General features: G+C 46.4%; 1 protein-coding gene and 1 non-coding gene across 3 annotated transcripts in view; both read right to left on the reverse strand.

The window, feature by feature from the left end:
- The window catches only part of DGUOK (deoxyguanosine kinase), a 63597-nt gene extending 39334 nt beyond the window's left edge, over positions 1 to 24263 (reverse strand). For both annotated transcript variants that reach the window (XM_075556933.1, XM_075556934.1), the window contains exons 1-3: positions 24099 to 24263; positions 13796 to 13908; positions 658 to 845 (exon numbers count right to left, since the gene is read on the reverse strand). In XM_075556933.1, coding sequence (XP_075413048.1) covers positions 658 to 845; positions 13796 to 13908; positions 24099 to 24240 — 443 coding nt within the window. In that variant the 5' untranslated portion in view covers positions 24241 to 24263. The remainder of the gene's footprint in view (positions 1 to 657; positions 846 to 13795; positions 13909 to 24098) is intronic.
- LOC142455729 (U6 spliceosomal RNA) lies at positions 7884 to 7990 on the reverse strand. The gene has a single exon (XR_012785874.1). It is a non-coding gene; the product is annotated as a U6 spliceosomal RNA (small nuclear RNA).
- Positions 24264 to 27099: the final 2836 nt, after the last annotated feature.

A 27099-nucleotide genomic window follows, 5' to 3' on the forward strand; every position in this document is an offset into this window, starting at 1 on the left:
TGGGTGAGCTCAGGCTGGAGGCTGGCTCTCTGAGCTGCCTCAGAGTTCCACGAGCCCTCACACCTCAGCCCCACCCTCTCCCCTCAAGATGGCACCTTGCCTCTGACTCTGGCCAAGAGCAGCCCCGCTGTAAAAGGTGGAGTCCAAAGAGACTCCATGTGAGGCAGGTGCCAATTTCAGAGGTGCTATTTCCACTTAGAAATCCCTTTCTGAAGAACAGGAGGGAAAGTGCCATGGTAAAAACAGGACACTGCAATTCTACTTCCTTTCAGCATGCAAATGGTCACCCAGGGTAGCTACCAGGCTGCCCGTGCACCGAAAGAGGATAAGGGAACAGTGGCAGTGTGGAAATTAAATGCATTCCACTTAGGAAGAACACTTTCCTTGTTGGTCATAATACATGACGACTCCTCGGAATCAGAAGTCTGGGTCAATCTGCTACATCTAGCCTTAGCTCTAGACAGAAGATATATCTAAACCGTCAATTGTCTGGCATGTGAATTATATGTCAATAAAACCGTTAAGAAATAAATGAAAACAAAGTTCTTTACAGAAAGAAGGTGGGCTTTCCCCAGGACAGTTTTCAAAGGCTAGGGCGGTGCAGGCTCTGAGCACGAAGAACAACACAGGGCTGGGGCGGCAGGCTTGCTGTCTCACCTGTCGCTGTACACGGATCTCTCAAAGACCTGCACCAGGCCGCTGGCTTCATCGGACTTCTCCGAGCAGGACTCCAGCTGGACGTTCAGGCGGCTCATGAAGGAAAAGGTCTGGAAGGTGTAGGCCCATCGTGCTGGATCCTGGTACATCATGTCCAGCAAGTTTCCAAGGCTTTGGGGAGCAGAGCCCTAGGGGGAGAGGACAAAAAGGGAAGCTTTTGTGAAGGCATACTGACTCCAGAGTGTGCAAGCCCAGTACTTTCTATCCTTTGGATAAAAAGGTACAATCACATCCTCAGGAGCATTTGAAACTGCGCAACCCAGAGTTCTTCTCCCTCATCGGACCAGAATCTGATCGGAGATGGACACGGCAGAGAACTAACTGCACACAGAACAAAAGCACCTCCCAGCACAGACCCACCGTCCCCATCAAGCCCCATCTACAAGGATACTTGGAGTCAAGTCTTTCCCACTGGCAGACTGGGCTGCCTCTCTTTTGAGCTGTCCCTGTGGGGTTGTATTGAAAAGCCAACCAACCCGTCAAATCAACAGAACTCTATCTTTAAGTGGAGGGTTACAATTTGGTTTTTTTTTGTATGTTTGTTTGTTTATGAGAGAAAAGGAACCCTCATCCTTCCACTCCAAAGGCTCGAAGAACTGCATCTGAGGACTCGCCTTACCGGGCGTGCACAGGTGGGATCCTGTGTGGGGCACCAGCGCCACTGACTGAGTACAAAAGCCAAGACTTGCCAGGAATGGAAGGCTGGTGGTGGACTAGGCGCTACAGGGAACCCAGCACACAGAACTAGTCTGTATCCCAGTGGACACTGAGCCTCACTGTGGTGCCTGACCGCTGAAACAGCTTCGTGAGGCGAGTAGGAGCGCCACACTCCTTTCTGAAGGGAGGGAAGGAGCTTAGTGTCCAAGGCCTCTTAGTGAACAAGTGTGGACTGACAGCTCAAACCTGGCCTCCCCTAACTCCTTCCTTCTAAAGCCCCCTCACGTAGAGGAGAGCACAACGTGGCCCTTGAACTCTGGGAACTCAGTGTAAAGTAAAGGGGAAGGGGTGACACTGCCGAAAGCAGGAAGAACCTGAGGTAGACCATATGACAAAAGGACAATTAACATATGGTTGAAAGGCTCTCAGGAAGTCTCTGGGAGGAGATGGCATTCAGCTGGGAGTGAAGTCATTCCATGGGTGGAGAAGGGGATTAAAGAGAGAGCCATTTTTAGGCACAGACAGGGATACAAGAGGGAGAGAAATGGTAAAACAACAGTCTGGCTATATATTACCCCTAGATTGCCAAGGGTCCTCCCTAACTCATCTACCTGAAGCTCTGAGAGGCGCCAGCAGGTGTGATGCAGCCAACAGCAGAGGAGACCGGAAAACCATTCAATAGCCATGGAAGGCACGCTGTTTGCCCCAAGAGTCTATTCAGGAGTTCCCTGCTTCCTCTCTCCTACCCTCCAACACACCCCGGGCTCACTAATGGCACGTGGTGGAGAGAGTGTGACCGTGCGTGAGTGGACTCTGCTGCTGGCACTGGACTGTGGAGAGCAGCAGCCCTCGGTCTCAGCGCTGGTCAGACACATGGAGGCCGACCAGGGCACTCGGGCCAGGCTGGTCCACTAGGGAGGCTGGTCCTGACTAAAAAAGCCATACAGGAGCCTAAACCGTTTTTGAAAGCACACATCTCAGCTGTAGAACAAATATACATATCCCTTCAAGTAAGCCAATGGGGGGACTGTCAGGGACTAGAAAACCCCACCTGTTGGGCAGGAGAGAACCAGCTGTGTGCTCAGGACAGGCAGCCTCTGGGAGACCGCGCGACAGGAGGAAACAAAAGCCTCCGGGAGCTTCAAGAGCCCCCGATACAGTAAGAATCCCACCACAGACATCAAGCTCAGTGATCCCTACTCATGAGAGGCCCTACAGGACAGAGCAGAGGGCTCAGAGGGTTTCCCTGGGGTTCCAGAGGCTGTACATCTTTACCAGGCCAGAAAGCTTCAGCCTTCTCCCGCTCCAGGATGGCCAATCAATGGGATGCTGACCCAGGAAGAGAACCAGGGACCTTCAGCTCTGCAGTCAAACGCTCTCCCAACTGAGCTAGCTTGGCACCCCAAACAAAAACAGGCGGTCATTAAAAAATAAAAGGGGAGGGGCGAACAATAGGAAAAGACAGCAGCATTCTTAGATGTGAAAAATATAGTTGCCAAAATAAGGCACCAAGTGAAGACCGCAGGAGCCCTTGGGGGGCAAATGGTTACTGCACTTGGGTTGGCTGTTAGGAGCCTGGTGATCTACTTCTGAAAGGTCCCTCTTTGAACCCCCAAAGGGGTAGTTTTCTATTCTGACACATGGGATCACCGCGAGCCAAGATCCACTCTACGGCAACTGGGTTTGAATTCTTTTTCTTTTCTTCTTGGCGCTTTTCGTTGTTCTTGTGTCAATCCCAACTCCTGGAGGCCCTACGTGTTGTGTGCACACGAGAACTGCTCCACTGTAGCGCCCCTAGTGAACGAATCGGAAGATTGCTGTAGGAACGCCGCACCACAATGTCTCTCGGGGCAAAAACCCAAAACCAAGCCCAGTGCCACTGAGTCCACTCTTACGCGAGCCTGCAGGAGGGGGCACCAACGCAAACGGAAAACTATGCAAGAAATGAAGAGGCTTGCGGCTAAGGGAGGCAATCCAACGTATCTTGTAATATTGGTGGTGGACTTTCTCCCTTCGCCCTTTCCTTGGAAAGGCACATCGAGATGTCAGGTCACTAGAGTTCCCAGCTCACAACAATTAATGTAATTTTGTATCAGAACTTTTCAAACAGGGGCCAAAATGATCTCCTGCACCCTGAACGACGCCTGGCTTAGACAAAACAGCCCGAGTAAGACACTTTTCTTTCCTGGCTAGTCCAGAGTCCAATGCAGAGAGAGAAAGTGCTATCCCACCCAGAAAGGGATGTGCAGAGGGAGATCTCTAAGCACACTGAGTCCTCAAATTCCCCACTCCTCCCTGGGAATCACTATCCTCAGAGGAATTGTGGTGTCTCGAGTATGTGGGGTCAGAAAGGAAAATTGAAACCACTGTCAGGGGGAAGGGGACGGATGTCAAGGAGTCCATGCAAAAAATACATGTTTCGAAAGTGATTGTGGTAGCAAATGGACAATTCTGCTGGACGAGATTGAATTATGGAATGATATGTGCATTATTCCCAATTAATAAAAAAACGCTGCTAAAACAAGAAACCATAGTACAATGGGGGTTTAGTTAGTGGGAACTGACTAGATGGAAAATAAATAAAATCAAAGAAAAAATAGAGAAAGTCTTTCAAATGTGCAACATTCCATCGGAAAAATTCACTGAGTACCAGAAAAAAAGGTAGTGCTCACATATAAAGCAGTTCTCTCTCAAACACACACACACACACACACACACACACACACACACGTGCAGTTCATTCTGACAGGCAAAACGTCCTCACAAAGGAGGAAAGCTAAGAATTTTTAAAAACAATAATAATTTTTAAAAGGCTCAGAAGCTTACAATCCTTCTCTACAACAGAAACCACTTTCCACATTTCATGGCACACACACACAAACTTTTTTAGAGACGTAATCCTCAGGAATTATACCTTCCCCGTACTCTTTTTGAAAATTTCCTTCTCAAGAAGGTATTCCAGTCAAAGTGAGCAGTGAATTAGAATAAAGGGTGAAGAACTGAGGAACTTGGTAATGAAAAGCAGTGGTTAGTGATAATCCAGTAAAACAGAGGGACTATTGTTATCAAGCCATTATGGTTTAGAAGCTGAATGCCAATTTAAGAATTACTGCTACAAGAGGAATTTCATGGTGCAAATTCTTCTGGATCTACAGTTCCAAATGACTTCGATGCCTCTGATGGGCCAGGCCTGGCAAAGAAGGTGGTAACAGAGCCACTGAGGTGCTGTTTTGCTTCACAGAGACTCCATTAGCATAGAGAAACAAACCAACCAATCATTGCCAATGGGACAACTAGACCCCTGGTGACCCATGGCCCAGAGAACTGTGCCCCCTGGCATGTTCAATACTTGATTCTGAGGCACCTTTGACTGGACTTGATCCCTCAACCTTACAGTTTACAACTGGGCACCTTAATCCTTTTCTATCACTCAGGGGGCTCTCATTAACATAAATAAAGCCACATTTCTAACCCACACTCAGAGCAGAACTGCCCCATCGGATTTCTGAGGCTACAGATCTTACTTCAGTTAGTTAATAACCCAATGCTTACCCGCAGCCCCACCAAGGCTGCTGATTAACACTGACAGACAGATATAAACAATACTATTTTTATTTAAATGTCACCACTAGTAGAAAAAAAAGAGATAATTGATGGGAAGAAAAATGTGTAAATATAGCAAAAGAACTAAAAAAGGAAACGAAAAATTTAAAAGGACAAAATAAAGTAGCAGGAATAAACTAAACAGAATAAAGGAGTCAAATTTCCATGTAAAGAAAGCCCTTGGATTGGGTAGAAAATAAACAAAAGAACCCAAATCCTGTTCATAAACAAAATGGTAGATTGGCTGAAAGTGAAGAAAAGCAAAATCCACCAGGTAGATGGAAATAAAAAGGAAGCAGATGTGGCAAAGTGGCATCCAGAAAGAAAGGGCATTCACTCACAGTTACAGGAAGGCACAGGGTACAGTGGACAGACGCAAAACAAGCCCAGGCAACTCCTGGGCTAATGAGTTGTGGTTCAAAGCTCCTTGCTGTCACGGCTGTCAGTTGATTACAACTCAATGCAGAACAGAACGGAATTGCGCCATAGGACTTTCTAGGCTGTAATCTTTAGCATTATAATCTATAATTATACAGCAAAGTCGATGAAAAAGACAAGAAGAAACTGACAAAATACAACGAAAATACAAAACTTTTCTCAGAATTTAGTGGCAACAACAAGCTTCAAGAGAGCTTGGAAGTAAGAAAGGCGGCATAAACAATCTGGAGGAGAAAACCATAGGACCAACAGTTCAGGGGGACATGGGAGAGGGAGAAGCGGGGGAAAGTTAAAGGGTGTCAACCAACCCAGGGACAAGGGAACAACAACTGATCTAAAATTGATGGCAAGGAGAGCATAGGATACCTGGTGGGGCTTGATCAAGGGCAATGTAGCCAAGAAGAACTGAAACCTGAATGAAAGCCAAACATGATAGTGGGACAAGAGGAAAGTATATGGAAACAGAGGAAACAACTTGGAGGCAAAGGACATTTACAGAGGTCTAAATATAGGCATGTATATATGTAAATGTATTTATATATAATGATAGGGAAATAAATCTATGTACATATATTTATATGTCAAGTATTAAGGTAGCACATGGACATTGGGCCTCTACTCAAGTACTCTCTCAATCAAGAACACTTTGTTCTAATAACCCGACATTCTGTGATGCTCACCTTCCTGACTCGATCGTGAAGATAAAATGAGTGCATAAGCAAATGTGGTGAAGAAAGCTGATGGTGCCGGCTATCAGAAGATATAGCGTCTGGAGTCTGAAAGGCTTGAAGATAAACAAGCAGCCATCTAGCCAAGAAGCAACAAAGTCCACATGGAAGAAGCATGTCGATGGGACCAGGTTTCAGGCATCAAAGACCCAGAACAAGAAATCATATCAATGTGAATGAGAGGGAGTGCGGAGTGGAGACTCAAAGCACATCTATGACAATTGGATATCCCCTCACAGAAGCGTCACAAGGAAGAGACGAGTCAGTCAAGGTGCAGTAAAGCACCGATAAAACATACAATTTTCCTCTAGTTCTTTAATGCTACCTCCCCCCCACTATCATGACCCTAATTCTACCTTACAAACCTGGCTAGACCAGAGCATGTACACTGGTACAGATAAGAACTGGAAGCACAGGGAATCCAGGACAGATAAACCCCTTAAGACCAATAACGGGAGTAGCCACACCAGGAGGATAAGGGGAAGGTGGGGGGAGAGGGGGAAGAAGAAACTGATTGATCAAAATGATCTACATATAACCCCCTCCCAGGGAGACAGAATACAGAAAAGTAGGTGAAGGGGGATATTAGTCAGTGTAAGAGATGAAAAAATATTATAAATTGTCAAGGGTTCATGAGGGAGAGAAGGGTTCATGAGAGGGAAGGGGGCAAGGGCTCAAGTAGAAAGAAAATGCTTTGAAAATGATGATGGCAACATATGGACAATTGTGTTTGACACAATGGATGTATGGATTGTGATAAGAGTTGTATGAACCCCCAAGAAAATGATTTAAAAAACAGAACAAAACAAATCGATGGATTCCATAGCTCATAAAACAAACAGAGAAAGCCTGGAGGATAAGAATACAGATGCTGAGACTGAGATACATCTTCTGACAGTTACTAACAAGCATTTAAAATATTCTTCAGAAACGTTATTAAATTTATTCTAAGTCTTATCATCAATGACATCTGTATTTTTTTCTCCCAAGCCATTTTACTGGGAGCTAATACAGACATCCTATCATTCCATAGTTCAGTCCCATCAAGCAGTGCGGTACAAGCGCTACCGCAATCAGTTGCAAACATTCTCTTCCTTCTTGAACTCCTTGCTACCAGCTCCCTTTTACATGCCCGCAACCCCGCCACTGTACCCCCCACCCCGGAAACCTTTATTCTACTTGCTCTCTCTACAGGTTCATCAATCCTGGGTTTTATATACTAAAAACAGAGAAACACGTAACAAAAATTCAAGAGGGTCACTCCCAATGACAAAACACATCTGAGATAAACCCCAATATGAATAAATGAACAAATAAAAAGCCCCAGAAAAAGTTGGAAATCAGATCAGGTCTAACGTGCATCAGAGGGACTCCACTGACACGTTTTCAGCCATACGAGTCAGGTTGATCATTGTGATCTCCTACAGTCGTCTCTCCAATGCACTGTTTGGTAGCCAGTCTCTTCCCGTCCCTCTGTTATGGACAGAGGAAAATCACCAGAGGCTTATTTCCTATGCAGATCTCACTTCTCTATGTATTTTTGGGCTTCTACTGTCATTCACAGTCTTCCACAAACCAGAAATTCACAATTTAGGCTCTGATACTATTCCTGCTTTGCCTTCGGATCATATAATTTACAATCCCTCGGTCACGAATGTTGGTGTGCTTCTTCCATGTGGACATCGGTGACAGCTCATTTAGATAGCCGCTTGCTTGGAAACCAGCCTTTAAAACCCAGTTGCTATTTAAAAACGCTTCATGAATTTGCGTGTCATTCTTGCGCAGGGCCCATGCTAGCCTTCTCTGTATCGTTCCAATTTTAGTAGACATGCTGCCAAAGCTAGCGTACAATGACATCTTTAAAACAAACAAACCCGTTGCCAATGAGTCATTTGGAACTCATTGTGACGCTATGGGTCAGAGTGGAACCACCCATAGTTTCCAAGATCCCGTAAATCTTTAAAGAAGCAGACTGCCCCAGCTTTCTCCTGCAGAGGGGCTGTAGGTTCGAACTGTTGACCTTTCAGCTAGCAGTTGGATGTTTTAACCACTGCATCCCCAGGGTTCTTTAATGGCAATTTAGAAATAAGTATGCCTTATAGATAATACCTAATCCTTTATACAGTCCACAGCACATTTGTCAAAACTGGTTATACATAAGCCAGGAAGCAAACCTCAAGGCAGAGATGCTGTAAGTCACATTTTCTGACCACAACAAGATAGAATCAGGAGTTCAAAAATGTATACTGTACACACCCAATCTACTCAGAAAAATGTCAAAACTTAAAAAAATAACTCATGGGTAAATCAAAAGTCAAAAATACAATTCTTTAAGAGAATGCACTTAAAACCCTCATCTAGATGGGCTAAAAGTTTATGCTTTTAAGAAAATTCCCAGTTGTAAATGCTTTTATTATTAAAACAGGAAAAAAAATACACACACACTTTCAACCCCAAGTTGTTGCTCCCCTTCCCCCCACCCACCGTTAATGGTTCTTGGGGCACGGCAGGGGAAGTTGGGGCACATGGGGAGCTCGTAACAGTGAGTGCCAGAGTGAAGAAAACGTTCTGAAACCGACTGTGGTGGTGACTGCACTTTTCTTGATGGATTGAACCACTGAGTTGTATGTTAGGTGAATTATATGTCAATAACACTTTTTTTGGGGGGGGAGAACAGCCAGGAGTGGGGAGCATCCTTTGGACCCAAGATCCCTGTGCTGAACATCCTTGATCCCAGAGATAAAGAGCTGTGACCCAGGAGATGGCAAGAAGCAGTGGCAGAGAAGGGGTGGCAGCATAAGCAGGAGATGAGCAAGTGGGCTTCTTGGCCCATGGAGCAAGAAAGCGGAGTTTGCCGACCGTAGACCTCGAGCTGAGTGCCTTTGGGCACATGCTTATTGGAGGACTGGCTGTGCCTGGGCCTTTAATTAGCAGAGCTAAAAGAACTTTGTTAGACTGGCCCTCAACCCCAAGTTTTTAAACCAAGAGTTTTAAAATATGCAAAGGAATTATAGGAAATAAAATAAATGAATTACAAATAAATACATTTTAAAATGAACGAATTACAAGGTCTTTTGAATCGAGTAAGTTCACAGGGATCACCTGGTCCAGAAAACGAACGAGCTCCATTTCTGGCTCTAGTTGGTACTGTGCTCCCTTCTCCTGCTTCTCTGACAGCTTACTTTACATCCAGCAGGATGTTAATCAAAAGAGCCTGTAACAACAACTTATTGCTGAATTCTATTCGTGTCTTCTCCCACCTTCACACCTTCTCCTATCCAGACCCACCAGGAAAAAGGTCGTTTAGTGAGCCGTGGAGAGACAATGGCTAAAAAAATAACATAAAATAATTTGCTGCAATTAAATGTATACGTATACATACCAAGTTCCATAGACTACATCAGCAAGTTATATGATTCAGTGGTTAAACCCTCAGCCCAAAGCTCAGCTGTTGGACTCACCAGCTGGGTGGCAGTTGGTTTCCGTTGGCTTTGGAAGCCCGAGGGGCAGTTCTACCCTTAGAGTCATTAGGAGTCAGCATCAACTGCAACAAGTTTGGTTTGGGCTTATTTTAGCAAGTCTGTAGGAGCCCTGGTGGCATAGTGGTTATGTATTTGGGCTGCTAACGGCTGGGTCAGCAACTCAAAACCACCAGCTGCTCTGCTGGAGAAAGACAGCACTTTCTAATCCCATAAAGAATTACAGTCCATGAAACTCACAGGGGGCAGTTGTACCCTGTTCAATAGGGTCGCTGTGAGTCAGAATCAACTCAATGGCAGTGAGGTTTTGAGAGCAAATTAGTGTAAAAGTGCATCACAACCAAACAGGGATTGTGTTATGGTAATACCATTATCTAATCTGTGACGAAGACCATGAAATTAAAAATATGAAAAAGGTTATCTCTTACAAGCCACTACGGAGACTTTTGATGAGAATTCAACATCTGATCCTGCTAAAACATGTGGTATCTTCATAGTGGAAGGGGCCCTTCTCCCCATGAGTGTATTGAAAGGAATAGCAAAAACAGAAGGTCACATGAACGTATCTGAGGTACTTTTACAAAAGTCAGAATCAGATAAGGGTGACTACGGTTTTAGGGTACAAAAGACACCCTAATCTCAAATATAATTTGAGGAGAACATGTCTAAGTCTGAAAAGGGATAATGACAACACAAATACAGACACTTCATGTGCATGATGGATGCGAGCAGATGACATCCTACATCAGGATGTGTTAAATAACAAGAATAACTCACAGATTCATGACTGGTGGCAGATTAATATATCCCAGTTACAGGTGGGAATACAGAATCGGGACATGGACCATGATTTGAATCATGAATATTACGTTCAAACAGAAGAGCTAACAAGATCTGTGCAGGGCCTCCTGACCAAGGTGGTCAGTCAAGGCACAACTCCCAGGGCATGATTCATGGCTGTTCTATCCCTAGTACTGTCCATGAGGGGCACCCAGGCTAGCCCCTGTGAGACTGCCCCTCCCCGGGCTGGCTGGGAAAGGTGGAGGAAATCTATGTGGGGACTCTACACATGAATTCTGAATGGTCCCGATCATCCATAATCTTCTGCAAACCCATGTGCTCGAAACTCAAGGTCTAATACACTCTCACCACTGCTATTACTAACTTTGTTCTAGATGTTTTACTCAATGAAGAAAACAAGAAAATAGAAAGGAGTTCTGGATCCTGGAAAACTCTGACAAATGATTGCTCTTTGTCAATACCATTTTCTGGGAATCTCTGAAGAGTGATTCCAAGGAAAAGCCCAGCACTCTATTTCTAAACCATCATCCCCTGGAAACCATGGGAGCACAGTTCCACTTTAATACACTCAGGACAGTCAGGGGTCCGAACTGCCTTAAGAGCTGCTCTTATTGGTTATATTTAGCAAACAGAAAAACTAGAATTAATAGGAGAACTAAGTCAGATGAGATGAATACAACAGTCAACGGTTTGTCTTTTCAAGCAACAATAACCAGTTTGTAACGATGGGAAGTAAAAGAGCTTATCCGTCACAACTACTACTCGGGGATGAACGACACAGAACAACGAACGGGACAAGTAGCCACCTGGAGAAGAGTGAAGTCAGACGCCTACCTCTTCAAGGTCATGTAAAAAGTGAGAAACCAAAGGAATGCTGGGGAATTCTTTTATTATCCTGGGCTACAGGCAAGAGATTTTTTTTTTTAGCTTTCACTTCAAAGGCAGAAAAGGATAGCTAGACTTGGCACATAAAACTTAAAGTCATTCGTGTGCAAAAAACATTATATATGAAGACAAAGAAAAATGACAAGAAGCAACATAGGACAGTGTTAACAGGCACCAGGAGCTCTCATGAAGCCACTCCGAAAAACTGAGATGACAATGGAGGTGGGGAAAAGGCAAGGGATTTGGACAGACAATTCATGAAGGAATAATAAATGGTTGATCAACTTAACCAACAAATGTTCAACACACTGGTAATCAAATAGAAAATAAAACAGCACCATTTTCTTGCCTCTCAGGTTAGTAAGAATTTTTAAAAACTAACATCCAGTTTTGCTAACAAAATTGCTACTTTCTTGAGAAAAGTCACTAAAATTGGTTTAAAAAATCAATAATATGTATAACTTTTAAACATCAAAATTCCAGTTCTAGAGTATAAGAAAAGTCAAGTGTACAGAATTTAACCACTGAAAGGTAATTTAGCTACCATTTATAATAGGGCGAAATTAGAAAATGAACTATGTAGATATTTAGCTATTTCATATTATATAGAACACTATAACCATTAAAGTGGCATTAGAATGGAAAGACATCTATGTATGTTCAATGACATGCAGGTAACAAGCACAGTCTTTGTTTAAAGAATATATAGGTTTTGTTGTTGAATAGTCAATTGCAACTCATAGTGACTGTGTAGGACAGGAGGCCCCATAGTGTTTCCATAGGTGTGAATCTTCATCAAAGCAGACTACATTGTTCTCCTGCAGATCAGCTGGTAGATTCAAGTCACCAACTTATCGTTAGTGCGTAACCACTCCACCACCAGGATTTCAATGTGTGAAAGATCTGTCTGTATGTAGTATGTCTATACAATTTTTACCTCTTGGTTGAAAAAAGCTCTAAAGGACAGGAAGGTTAACTTTCACCTCTGCATAAAGGGATAGGAAATACCAGTTACCTACTTCTACATTACAAGTTATGCCAAAATTCAGTGTCTGACCAATCACTCTGGGCAGCTCATAGTTTCGGTGGGGCAGGAGTTTGGGGAACGGCTAAGTCGGTGGTGGTGGCTCAGGTCTCTCAGGAAGCCACAGTCAAGCAGTAGGCTGAGGCTCTTCACGTGAGATTTGACTGACGGGGGCTGGAGGATCGGCTTCCACGAAGACCATACACCTGTAGCTGTTGGCAGAAGCCTCAGTATCGGGTTCCTTGGATGGTCTTGTGACACGGTGGCTGGTTTCTTCAATAATGCACACACACATACTCATAGTAACAATATAAATATGTACGGTAACAATCACTAAATTAATCTTTGAAGCTAGGGTACTTTAGGAAACCACATACATGTAAAGAGACAAGTTTAAAAAGAAGATCCCTCAATAAGCACAATGTACCTGCCAATAAATAGTCACACAACTGTGGCCTGGAACAGCAGAACGAGTGTCATAGCAGTCTGCATGGTGAGAATGTTCTGTTCAGAAAGGAGCACCGTTCTTACTCCAAACCGAGTGCCTTCAAAATGAGGAAACTAGAGGTGTTCGTCTTGAAAAAAGAAGGACTGGGGGAGGGGGGAACGGGGCGGTGGAAGCAGACAAATCAATGTCTTCAATTGTCGGAAGAATTACCATGTGGACAAGTGAGAAGACCTGTCGGAGGCAGAATCTGAACCTGAGTCAGAGTTACAGGGAGCACTGTGACTCAAGACAGGAGTTGTTGAAAGCCAGATTGAGCCACTCGGTGAATGTTCCCAGTGGGCTGAGCAGCAGGAGCTCCTGGAGGCTGAGGCCTGGAGCTGCCACCCCCTCAGCCACTTCTCAGGTTCATGTCCCAGCCAGCCCTTCCCAGCTCATACTGCTATGGCTGGTGTGTTGAAATCAGCCCTGTGGCCTTTCCATAAACGTATACTTGACACTCAAGCCCAGGCACCAGCTAAGTGAAATATGCCGGGCCTGACACACATTTGGCTGAATACAAGCTGTATAAATGTTAAGATTTTTTTTCTGAATTGACTCAAGGTGTGATGTGACAGGATCTTCTTGTAGGTTCCCCCCCCCCCATTCCTGTGAGTTTATAAATAAGTTAAAAATCACTACAACTAACAATTCTGGTGGTCACGCTCAGTCCTAACAACGCACACTTAAGGGCAGGGGCTGGCAATACTCATCTTCAAAGTGAGGCTGGTTGGACACGTTTTGGGAAACCACAGAGAGCAGAGGCCGCCACTCAACTTGCACAGGGATAGAAGCCCCATGACAATCAAAACCAAACAAATCAGATCCTCTCTGGGGTGTGTGGTTGACCTTCTGGAATGAAGCGCTGGAAAAAGGAGGTTCATATTGGGCTCCTTCACCAACTCTGAGCAAAATTACGTTATTATAGTTCACTGACCCACCCAGACCTGCCAACTCCCCACCACAGCTGAAAACTTACTTTTTGGGAGCCAGCAGACGGGATATCCTGCCATGTTGCTACAGGTTCTGTAGCTACGTGCCACTCTGGGTAAGCATTCACGAGTAACTTCACAAAGGTGGACTTGCCCACAGCTGCAATGCAAATAGCACATATTGGGAGGCTTCCCAAGTCAGGGGAGAGGCAGCCTGTGCCTAGTCTGCCACCGATGTCTCACTCGCGGGGCAAGAGTAGCTGCTTCCCCAGTTTCAACACTCATAGACAGACAGACAGTGGTGGCCAGGCGGTGGCAGCTGCAGCGCCATAAAAAGCACAGGCCCCAGGGAGGGAGCATACCCTTAAGATTAGATGTGCAGTTTCCATGTCCCAGGCCCCTAGAAGCTGAGAGCATCCAGTTAAACATGTAATAGAATTGTCAAAAGCTGAGGAAAACAACTATGTCAGTTGTAAGGTTTGAGTCACAGCTGTATTTGCTTGTGACAGAATAAAAATGGTAAGTTTTTCAAGATCCAAAACAAAGATTATGACCTTTATTCATTTGATAACTATAACTCACAAAAATGAAAAGTTTTAGGGGAAATCCCACTATCTTTTCATTCCATTTTTCTGTGAACTTTCTTTCCTTTTTGCTTTTAACCGTGAACTTTCTGAAGCCCCTGGTACTAGCAGGTCTGTCAGGCCCTGGTGCAGGCAAGATGCAAGCTTGGAGAAGGCCACCACCTCGTTTCCAGACCAGGAGCTAAGGTGTGGAGAAGCCCTCACAGAAGCTGGCTCCGCTTCTGGCCCCGGAAGCAGCTAGGGCAGCCCTCCCAACAACCGGCCCCTCCTCCATGCAGTCCTGGACTAGGGCATCTTCCAGGGATATACATGTGCAGGAGAGCAGCCTGGTGGTCACTCCTGGAGTCTAGGCCTGGGTTGAGAGCCAGAGGAAGGGTTACAGCTCCACAGCCATGTTCCTTCACTGCTAGTTGCTATGATCTGGGGCAGTTGCTGTCCCACCTTTGAGAATGCCCTCTATAAAAAGAGAAACTGTTTTGAGAATGATGAGGGCAACGAATGTACAAATGTGCTCGACAAAATGGACGGATGGATGCATGGAGTGCCCAATAAAGTTATTTTTTTTAAAAAGGACAAACTGCCTCTTCCCAAGCTTCCCCCCTTCCCAACTGACCTTGTAGGTGACAGTGGAAGTGACCACTCACCATGAAACAATGGAAATCATAAGTATACTTTACCACATTGGATTAAGACATTACATTACACCTGCTCCTCACTTACTGGACATGATTAGGTTCCCAGGGCCAGGCCAGGGCTACAGTGAAAATACTGCACCCCCACCCCCCACAGGCCAGCCCACTATCTGGGGCACTCAGAGGCTCGCCCATGCTCTGCCCACTGGACCTGGGGGAATGCTGTGGCTGGCTGGCTGGCTGGGTGTCCTTGGGACCCAGTGTCCCCACTGTACTTGGTGTGGGAAACAGGCAACCAGGTTGGGCAGTGTGCAGCCGTGTATCATTCAGGGTAGCACCATAGAAGCAGACCCCACCCACTGTTCACATGGTGCTGCCAGCCAGCACCAGCTAGAGCATCTGGTACCTCACTGGCTCCAAACTGGGGCTACATACTCCAGGAGCAGGCATTCCCCTCTCGTTAATGCACAAAACAGTCAAATTTTTACTACTGTTGTAAATGCAAAGTGACGAATGAGACGGTTGATAAATGTCTGATTATTGCTCTCTTATGTTACAGAGGCTTTAGTGCATCTGGCAGTGTTTAATGTTTAGTTAGTTGTTTTTGCATAGCAAGGTCTACTGTATACTAAAACAAACATTCAGCTAACTGACATTAGACACAAACCGTACCTAGTTGTTCTCACTCATGTACAAATTTCACATAGGTGCAGCAACTTGTTTGTGATCTAGGCTCTACCTGTACTAGTGGTAGTACGCATGCACTCAGTCATGGCCATGGACTTGATTCCATCTCACTGTGACCGAAGCTTAACTCTTGACGGGAGTGGAAAGCCTCACTGTTCTCCCAAGGAGCAGCTGGTGACCTCCAATGGCCGATCTTGTGGTGAGCAGCCCAGTACATAACCCACAACACCAACACCGCACACCAGGGACTAATAAAGTGTGTTCAGTGCCAAGGAAAGGAAAACATGGATGTCCACCACAGAGCTGGAGGTCAGAAGATGTCATCTGAGATAAGACCTGAAGGGTGAGGAGTCAGCCAGGGGTGGAGGAGGAGGAGGAGCAGCAGCAGGAACGAAGGTTCAGAAGACAGGAAGGACATGGCATCCAAGAAGAAAGAAGGGAAGCCTGGGGCTGGGCAGGTGGCGAACACGCTACAGCCCAGCTGGGTGAGGGCGAAGAGCGTTTTGCTCGGGATGAGTGTGCAGAGGTGGGCAGGGCTTGGTGGCCAGGTAATTCTAAGGGCCGTGAGAAGTCAGTGGTGGGTTTTAAGCAAGAGGATGACAAGATTCCATCTCACTTTTAAAAGCACAGTGCCAGCTGTGTGAGAATGGCCTGGAGTGGAAGGCGGCACACTACTTGGAAGGTACCATGGAGTTTGGGCTGGGGTGATGCTGGCCAAGGTGACGGCAAAGTAGCGGGTGCTCTGAGAAGTATTTTGGGGATGAAATTGCCTCCTTCTGCAATGTTCACGCTTCTTTCCCGGTTTATTCCATTGTCTGCTCTGCGCCTCTCCTTGGCTCCAGGGCCGTTATGCAAAGGCAAATCTCTACTCAGATATCCCCCATCACCTAAATCAGTATCGTTACTAACTGAACTCATCATCTCCCTCACTAAGACTGTACGCTGGGCCTTTGGTGTGGAGCACCTCCCACTCACAGTACATGTCTACATGGTCACCAAGTCCTTTTGTGTCTATTTCCCCATCAGCCCTTGTCTCTCCACGCCCAAGCCCTCCCTTTGCCTCTCCAACCCTGGCCTTGCCCTCTTCACCCTATTAGCAACACTGCATCCATACTAAACTCAAAAGAAGGCAGCTTAAACCCTGAATGATGTTCATGACAAAACAGTAACCCTGTAGCATGGTCCATGAGGCAACGCCACCACTCTGGCCTCAGTTTCCCTTTAAGCATCCTCTACCCCTGTGGACTAAACTCCCTGCCACTCCAGTCAGGCCAGGTGCTTGGTTTCTTCTGCAAGATGACTGCCCAACATTTTCCCATTTCCCGGAGCACCTAGTCACCTCCTGCTCAATCACCAAGCTTCTGCTCAGACACATCACATCTCCTGCAGGAAGCCTTTCCAGATGCCTACAGATCCCACTGCAAACTAGCTCGTCCAGCTGTGGGTGGGGTCTGCCTGGGGCCCCAAGGCTCCATCCCAGCAGTAAGAGCAGTGTTTGGTCAAGGAGATGGGGCCCCGTCCTCTGGCACAGGAGCCAAAGTCCAGACTGGGTGAACAAAACACCTAACACCTCTGCTTCTGTTCCTTCTGAAACCCGGCTTTGTAAAGAGCACGAGGTACTGTAGGAGCATGCTTGGAAATTCTAACAAGGATGGAAGCTCACGCTCCTGTATCTGAGGTGGCCTTTCTCTAGTGAGTCACACCTCAGGGAGAGTCCACACGGAACCAGGAGAAGGAAGGGGAGGCACCTTCCCAGATCATGTTTCCTGCTTGAGAGCAGAGCGATGTCTCAGCACTCCAGCCCACAGACCCCATACATGACACTTATTGCACACCACCCCCACTCCTCTCCCAGTACACAGGGCAAGCACACTCATCTCTCAGTGCCCACCGCCACCCGACTCGTGTCTGCCTTTCCATATCTACTTGCTCAGCCCCTGCTCTTCCCACATGCAATGGATCAATGCCTGCCCCTGCTCTTCTGGGCCAACACCCATCTCCTCTATGTTGTTCAGGACTTGTCCAGCTCACACAGAATTCCAACCACAGTGATCGGCTGAATTGGCTTGGATACAGTTATCAATTGGCTACCCTATATTGAGCCTTTCTAGTTCATGGATGTTTCATGAGCATCAGTTTTGGTTTCCTATCAGGATGTGAGTCTCTGGGGTTGGGCCCCCTGGAGCACACCTTTTAAAAGTCTGATCTGAGCGGTCTTGATGCAGAGTTCTATTTGAGGCCACTATCGAGAAGCAGATAGAAATCACCATAGCAAGTTGAAACACAGACACACACAGGGCCGTATGCCGCACTGTTCAACAGAGGCTCCAGAGTGGCAAGGAGCTACTAGTTGACCGCTCTCAGACACTTGCTGGCTTGGAGTAGCCCTAGCTTACAGTACGTTGCCCACTGGGTGAGCATTTAGGTTGAAGGTTGCTGAATACGACTACAAAAGGTTCTGCCCACAAGCTGAAAAGCTGTTTTGGTTAATATGTAGACATGAAGACAGTTGACTTGCTAGGTAAGTGGGATTGAATGATTGCTTGACTTACTTTTTTTTAGAAGAAAAAGACAGTTATTCACAAAAGTCCTTGTAGACAGAAGGAGGGGCTCTGAAGGTTACAGTGTGGCCATTTCATCTCTGAGCTCAGCCGTCATGGTGACTCATGAGTATGAACTATGCCTTCATGTCAACCTGTGGGTCATGCACGACCCCTTTGGGAGTCAAACAATCCTTTCAGTAGCAAAATGACAGTGATGAAGAAGCAACAAAAATAATTTTATGGTCGGGTCACCACCACACGAGGAACTGTATGAAAGGGCTGAGGTATCAGGAAGGTTGAGAACCACTGCTCCCTTGGGGCTTCCAGGGCTGAGAAATCCACTCATGCCATTTCACCACACAATACCCAGAAAGCCCAGAGATTAGAAGTGACAGGAAATATGTAGTTCCAACTACTGAAGCCTACCCATCTGATACCCCAGGCAACATCCCTACCCTGCACCCCACTTCCCATTTCAGTCATCAGAAGCCCGGGGAAGCTCCCGTGCAGAGGCATGGAAGGTTTGCGGGCCAGGCCATCCATTTTAGAAAGTCCGGCCAAGCACCACAAGACAATTAGTTATCTCTTTAGCCATGTGTCACTGGAACGTGGCTGTGCTAAGCACAGATGTGGGATAATGATTCTTTTAAAAAAACAATCCAAAGTTCCAGGCTTATTATTACTAAAACCATCAACAGCATAACTATTTTCAGTAACTCAATACCGAATTAAAATGTATTTCCGCTCCCTAACTGGGTTTTTAAAAGTGTTCACAGGGCCCAGAAAAGGGGTATTGGTTGGTTCTCCCCAGCACAGAGGACTCTTCCTAGTCACCTGACACGGGGCCACCCAAAGCCTCTCCCTGAGATGTCACCGAGTAAAGTTCTCTTGTGTGTGTGTGTGTGTGTGTGTGTATGTTGTCTCCCTCTTTGAATAACCATTATCTCAGAATGATCACAATTTAGTTAGATCTCAGCTTAGCTGTAAGCTTTCAATATGGCATAAAACTTGGGAATTTTCAAACCTCAGAAGCAGCCTGTTTACAAACCTCCCCTTAGGGCATTGCCCATTCTCGTAATTTGTTACACGTGCCATGACTTGGAAAAGGGGAGGAGGATGTTCTTGGCAGGTAGGAACACGAGGATCGTCAGTCCACAAGCTGGACAAAGGGTTCAGGTTAGTGTCCATCTTTTTCTATGTCACAGTTCCTCCTCCCAAGGTTCTTTTTTCCCCTCCAGAAACTAATGCCCATGATAGCTACATGCGACACCTACCATTTTACATGTAGTACAGTCATATTTCATGGGACTCTCTCAGATACCCCACCATCTCCAAGCATTTCTACTGCTAAAATCCTTTCCCCACAAAACCAAAGACAGTAAATATAAGCTGTCTCAGTATCTCTTTTCTAAATGCGTTTTCCCCAAAGAAAAGAATAAAGCCCTCATTTCAGGAACTGCATTTGGTGCTGCATTCATTCACTCAATAGACGTTTGGGCAGTAGCGAAATCAAAACAAACTCACTCACTGCCATCGAGCTGATGCCGACTGGTGGCAACCCTACTAGCACAGGGTAGAACTGCCCTGTGGGTTTCTGAGACTCTTAACTCTTTACGGGAGTAGAAAGCCTCATCTTTTTCTCTCGGAGTAGCTGGTGGTTTTCAAGTGCCAATCTTCAGGATCGCAGCCTGATGGGGAACCACTATACCACCAGGGCTCCTATGCAGTAGTTACTTAGTATTAACCAGCATGAGGGACTAGGCTGAAATCTGCCCTCAAGGAATCTAGCATCCAATTTCCTAAAACTAAGTAAGCAAGACCATGTAGTTTCTGCCTCTAAAAGCATTCTGGGAAAACTTAATTTAAAAAGTCAGCCAGCAGGCTTAAAAGAAAACTAACACATTTTTGCCCTCAATTCTTTTCTTTTAATTTCATGGGAAACTGTGTTTTAAAAAAATTCCTCACAGCTTTCAGACCCTCTCCTAACTGGACTATCCTTCCCACTTTCCTCCAACGCTGCATTCTGGGAAGGCTGCTGGAGTTCCCTCAGCTCCACTCCATGCCAGGCAGAGCAGGCCTCAGGCAGACTTAACAACAGCCTGCTTGCTGGTTTATAATTGCCTATGCCTGCATTTATTGCATGGTAATTATATGCTCACTCATCACCTCACCAGCAAGTCAGGGGGCCACCTTTCTGAAGACTACTACTGAGCTATAGTCCTCCTGCATCCTGGGCAGCCAGGTGCCAACAGTGCCGAAGGAGAATACCCTGCTTGGAACACATCAGCTCTTCTCTTACAATTCCCAGGTCCTGCACCCCAGAGTCTTTGCCTGATTGTTTATACTCAACACAAGTGAAAGACGGATATGAGTGAGGTGAAATCATTAAGTTTCAAGGCTGGCAGAACCATGTTATTAAAGAAACTTTCTACTGTTTAATGTAGAAGTCTCTAGATCACCAAACTATAAAAATGGCTTCTTCTCTGTCTGGGGCTTTGAAAACACAGAGAGAATGGTCTAAGATGAACCACTGACCAGAGGATGTCACACAGCAACCCTTGCTGTAATTGAGCCTTGTAATCATAAAATCACTGGCTTTGGAAGTCAGTTATCCTTTAAAGGTGCTTCATTTTCTAGATTTTAAGGGGCTCTCGGTACCCAGCTTTTGACTTCCAATCACATTTTTCATATGACTTCATAACTAGATGTTAGCTACAGCTTCATGGAAAACTCACCCTTATATGCTATCCACCGGGTACAGTACCCAGGATCAGATTATCAGGATTTAGAAATGTCCCCAAAAGACCCCTCAAACACATTGCCCTCAACTCACAGTGATCCTAGAAAGGATTCCTGAAATGTTAAATCTTTCTGGGAGCAGCCTCATCTTCCTTCCATGGAGCAAGGGGTGAGTTTGCGACTCCGACCTCGCAAGTTAGCAAACTAACACCTAACCCACAGCGACACCAGGCCTCCTCAAAGAGCCACACGTTAATTACCTAGCCTATCTGCTCCAAATGGGTTCAATTCATTGACTGACTCACTCAATACACTGGGTGCAAGACCCCATGGGCAAAACAAGGGCAGTGCCTACTTCATAGGGTTTGCTTTCTATTCACTCATTCCAGTCCATCTGCTTTTTTGGCTGCAAGTCTTCAGTTGCTTTCCACTGCCTACGGATACACTCTGAACTCCTAGCTCGGAGCATGAAGCTCCTTACTACCTGGCCAATCTTACCCTTCCAACGTCATCTGCCATTGATTTCCAGGACCCTTCAGTCCCATGCACATCTGGTTACTTCTCTTGGATTAAAACTGCAGGTGTTTTTTCAGTCTTTCCCATCCTGGCAAACGTTATCACTGCCTGTATCTGAGTGCTGCATCCTCTTCTCCCTTTTGGGAATTCCTGCTCCAGGCATGCCGTTGCCCTGCCCCATCATGGCACTCATCCGACGAAATGAGTTCAGACTACTGAGACATAGTCTGCTTGGCAGTAAGATCTGCAAAGGGCAGCCGCTGCTGAATGCGAAAGCAAGGAAGCAGAGAAATGAGAAAGCAAGGAGGCAGCACGAAAGCTGGAAATGTTAGGAAGCCAATGTCAGATGTCAAGTTGGGAGAGGGATTGTAATCTTCACCTGGTGGCCTATCTGAAGTCCTTCCTTGGTAAAGGACTGCTGGCACAATGGTTTCAAGTTCAGCTGAAAGGTTGGTGGTTTGAATGCACCTCGGGGTTCCGCGGGAGAAAAACTTGCTGGTCTGTTCTGTCAACGTGACAGCTGAGGAAATTCTATGGGGCGGTTCTACTCATCACTTGGGCGGCTAAGAAGCAAAAGCTACTCCAAGGCTTCAAACAACTACCTCCGCTCTCCCAACGCCCCTCCTGCCTGATGACCTTGCTTCCTATTTTCATCATCCACAAATCCCCATTACACCTACCGGAGTTGCTGCTGATGGAGTCTGCCATCCCTCCAGCAATCCAGTCCTCTCTCATCCAGTACTGATTCTCTCTCCCCCTACTAGACCAATTCCATCAGTTTATAAACATGCTGTAATTCCTTCCACAAAACAATAACAAAAAACCCCAACTCTCATTGAGTTTCTACTCCATTCCTCCCCTTTGTAGAAAAACTCTTAGTTTTCTTAAACCATTGTCTCCAATTCCTCACCTCCCCTTTCTCCTCCAACTGAAGTCGTCAGGCTTTCAGGCTTGCCACTCGTGAAATTGTTCTTCTCAAGCTTGCAAAGGGCTTCTGTACTCATTTACACACACAACTTCACAGAGCTGAGTATTTCTTTCCCTTAAACAGCCCCCCCTTTCCCCTCCTGTCTTAGTGGTCACTCCTTCTCAGTCTCCTTTGCTAGTTCCTCCTCAATCTAATATTTGCATGCCCCAAGGCTCAGTCCTTCCCATGGCTCTGTGTACCAAATACATTTATCGCCCCAGTGCAAGACTGGCAACACCAGGCTCATAGACCCCACTGCCTACTCAGCACTTTAACTTGCCGTCTAAGTAAGCATAAAACAAAAGAAACCCAATTAACACGTTTAAAAGGGGACTTAGGACAGTGGGTTAAACACTAGGCTGTAAATCAAAGGGTGGGCAGTTCAAACCTAGAAGCTCTTCCTTGGGAAAAAGATGAGGCCACCTGCTTCTTTAAAGTCTATGGGCTATGCTACTCTGCCCTAGAGTGACCCTGTGAGTTGGAATAGACTGGATTGCAGTGGGTTGGATAACATGTTGAAAACCAAAATTTTGACCACCCCCCTCCCTTTCTTCCCAGTATTCTCCATTTAAGGAAAACTGAAGGAAATCCTTCAAGCTGCTGAAGCCAAAATATTTGGAGCTATTACTGAGCCCTTTCTTTTTCACATACTCCACATGGAATCTGCCACAAATACCCACTGGCCCTACTTTAAAATGTTTAACTAAAATCCAACAACTCCTCACCACCCTCGCAGTTAACCACTTGGATTCCTTCTGGAAATTTCTACCGTCAACATATTTGCCAGAATAATCTTACTAATAGAATATTTATACTGTTGTTCGTTGCCATCAAGTTGGTTCTGACTTATGCCAAATCATGTCATTTAGCTGTTCAATTCTTCCAGTGATTTTTCCATCTCAATAGGAGCGGATGCTCACACAGATTACAAAACCTACTCAATCTGGCCAATCCGAACGCTTCTGATTTCCTCTACTTTGCTCCTTGCTTACTCTACCTCAACCTCCCTGGCTTCCTCGTTCTCTGAGCACACTTCCCACCTCTGGGACTTTTGTGCTTCTTCTTCCTGGGAGATTCTTCTCCCAATTATCCACGTGGCTCCTTCCCTCCCCTTCTTCAGGTTTCTGTTATAGTGAGTGCCTTCTTAGTGAACACCCTTCCTAACCCCTCATCCTTGACTGTGACACACACTGCTTAATTTATGTGACTTAGAGTCCACCTCGGCCCACTCTCGTGGAGCACTTGTTCCAGAGAACTGTGTTTTGTTCGCTGCTGTGTAATCTCGGGGTGAAGAACCGCGCCTGGCGCCTGGGAGGGCTCACGTGGTTATTTGTTGAACAAGTAAAATGAAGAAGTCTGTTTGCTGCTAGAATGTCTTCGACACCCAACACTGGCTGATCTACTTTCCAGAGAGAACTAGTCTAAACCAAGTCTTATCCTATCTGCCGACTATGTGGAGTTTCTCGCCCCTCGCAAATCTGCCCCCGTGGTGGGTCTTGTCACGGGGCGTCCTGACGATCAAAAAGGCAAGGGGTCTAAGTTGGATCGGGAAGGAAGGGTGCTGGCAGCTCCGCAGCAGCCCCGCCCTATGATGCGAAGGGGCGCCGGGGGGTAGCGCTCCCGGTTTCTCGGGCACCTGCGCGGCAGAGGCCGAGGCGTGGCAGCCACTTTCCGGCCCTTACCGATGTTGCCTTCGATGGAGAGCCTTCGGGGGCCGCGCTGGGCGTGCATGCCCCTGGAGGGGACCGCGCCCTCGAGCGGACCCTGCGCCATGACACGGGAAGGTGCTCGCAGAAGCCTGAGAAACAGCCTCCCAACGGCCATCCCCCCCCAACGAGCCTCACAGAACTCACTTCCGTTGAGGGCACTTCCGCCTCAGAAACCGCTGGGTTTTTTCCTCTCTGGCGCACCTCTGACGTCAGAAGGTCGCCAGGCAGGAAATGGGTGGGGTTGAGTTGGCAGGTGGGCGGGGCCCCAAGCCGCCCAGCGGGAAATGGGTGGGGCTGAGCGGGCAGGTGGGCGTGTCCCGGGTCGCCAGGCAGGAAATGGGTGGGGCTGAGCTGGCAGGTGGGCGGTGCCCCAGGACTGCTCAGTCCTCGGATTGGGCTGAGGAGTGTAGCGAGAAAGAAGTCTTGGAGGGTGGTGGGTCTGGGGTGGGGAGAGGTTACTGGTGACTGGGGTTACCATGGTGTTAGCGCCTCCATTTTTGTTCATTGGACAAATTATTATTTTAAAAGATAGGTTACAATCCCATGACCTTTGCCATTTTTCTAACTGTAACATAAAATGTAATAACTAAAAACCAATGAATTACATAGCCATTTGAAAAAGATCCTTTATTTAGGCATTTGCTCTTTTTTATTGTAGTGAGGGAAGAAATCGAGCAGTTTTAAGTCGGGAACTAATGTGTTCTGATGACTTATGCAAATCAGCTTCTTTCCACTTTCTAATTCCCAGTATAATTCTGGTACATTATTGAATCAATTCTCTCTTGAATAAATAGTTGTTCCCACAGTCTAATTGCAGAAGAGTGAAAAATAAATAAAAATTTAAAAAGCTCCCTCAGTTTCAGGGAGTTGGAGGATCGAGGATGCAAATAAAATTCACTTTAAGCCATGCATGCGCCTTAGGTTTGTGCAAGTGAGCAAGGAGGAGGGCAGACGACGTAGAGTTCATAAAAGTCTAAAAAGCATCACCACGGTATGACAAGAAAACAAAAAAAAAAGAAGATGCCCAGTCACAAAAAACTCCATGTGTGTAGAGTGGAACTGATCTGTAGGCTGTGACCTTAAAAGGAGATCACCGAAGTGCCCTTTTTCACCTGAGATGCTCCTGGGTGGGTGCCAGTCTTTCAGTGAGCATGAACCATTCGTATTGGTTTCTATAGAATCCTGGAGGCATTGTGGGTTACAGGTGGGGCTTCTACCCACAACCAGCAGGTTCAATCCAGCAGCCACTCTGCTGGAGAACGACGAGGCTTTCTACAGCCATCAAGAGTTACAGTCTTGGGAACCCACAGGCACAGTTCTACCTTGTCCTACATGGGTGTGAGGAGTCAGAATCGACTCGATGGCAGTGTTTGATTTTGGGAGCCCTGTTGGTTTCGTGGTTACACATTGGGCTTCGATCCACAAGGTCAGCAGCTCAAGACCACCAGCCACTGCATGGGAGAAAGATGGGGCTTTCTACTCCTGGAAAGAGGTACAGTCTGGGAAACCCACAGGGCTACTTTGACCCTGCCCTATAGAGTTGCTTTGAGCGGCATCAGTGCATCAGCTCGATGACAGTGAGTTGAATTTGATAAAATTGGAGTCCTGCTATCTGAGGAAAGCTGTGTTCTTCTGATCAGCAAGAAGACCCTGCTGAGGGGCTGCAATTCAGGGAGGCTCCCTCCTGCCACACCCCATTGGCAGAAGAACTTCAGAACAAATGATTTATGAAATATACTCGGAGGCAGGGTTCAGGTGGTGCTGTCAGGCAAGTAAGTGTTGGGCTGCTAAGAGCAAGGTCAGAGGTTCAAACCCACTGGTGCCTCCACTGGGAGAATGGTGAGGTTATCTGTTCCTATCAAGATGTACAAGCCTCAGGAACACCTACTTAGGATCACTAGGAGTAGGTGCTGACTCCCTGGCAGTGGCTTTTGGCTTTGAACCTGTGTCATAAGTCACATAATCCATGGTCTTGAGTTCTGTGCAGCTATTGCAACAAATTATCGAACCCAGCAGAGAACAGGTGTGGGAGGGGTGACTGATGTCAGAGGTAGGGAAAAGGTCGGAGGGTGGAGACTTGATTGATCGCCACCTCTCATCGATCCACCTTGGCTTGTTGATTTTGACTTTCCTTCTCCCTTGTGCAGTTAAAGGAGGTTAGGTACTACCACCAGGGCACTATTGAACAAGCAGGTTGATATGGGTTAGCTGAAGCCATAGTTGGGTAGGAAGCTAATGGGCATTGGAACAGTTAAAATGTATCTCACTGTGGTGAATTAAAACAATTTGGAATGACTTTTCTATCCATGTCTTCCCAACCTCACCAAATGATCTCATGGGACCATGTAAATAGGGTGTGTAAAATGCTGATGTAGTGCATTGGTCAGTTTTGTCCTTCTACTGGATGGGTAAGTGTGAGCCATCTCAGAAACAGGGAATAGCAGCCCATGTGTGCCTGTGACCGTCAACAAAGCAGAGCCCCCAGCAGAGTGTGGGTGAGATCCGTGTCTGAAGTGGTAGAGGCACCAAAGGCTGCAACACCAGCCTCAGAAGGCAAAGCAAAAGAGCCACACTGACACCATGAGGCAGGGCAGAGGAGCCACCCTGAGACCATGAGGCAGGGCAGAGGAGCCATGCCAAGACTGAACAGTGCCTGGCCTACAGAACATGCCGAGCTTGAGGGCTAAGGGGCTGAGTACCAGAGAGAGACCTGCCTGCCAGCACCGTGGAGAAGAGGCATTGAAGAGGAAAGAACTGCATCCTAGGCATTTGTTTGTGTGAAACAAACGTGTCCATCCCTAAAGAATCCAAGTCCACTTCCGTTTCACTTTTTGTCCTTGGATGGCCACTCAGACCAATGTTGAGATCTGAGGGGTAAGGAATCTGGAGGGTTTTTAAAGCTTTATCCCTTTAGTTTTTTAAAGAGCAATACGTTCTGTGTAGCTGTGCAGCCTGGCTCATCAAATCATATCAG

The sequence above is a fragment of the Tenrec ecaudatus genome, chromosome 8, assembly GCF_050624435.1.
Source record: "Tenrec ecaudatus isolate mTenEca1 chromosome 8, mTenEca1.hap1, whole genome shotgun sequence".
NCBI lineage: Eukaryota > Metazoa > Chordata > Mammalia > Afrosoricida > Tenrecidae > Tenrec > Tenrec ecaudatus.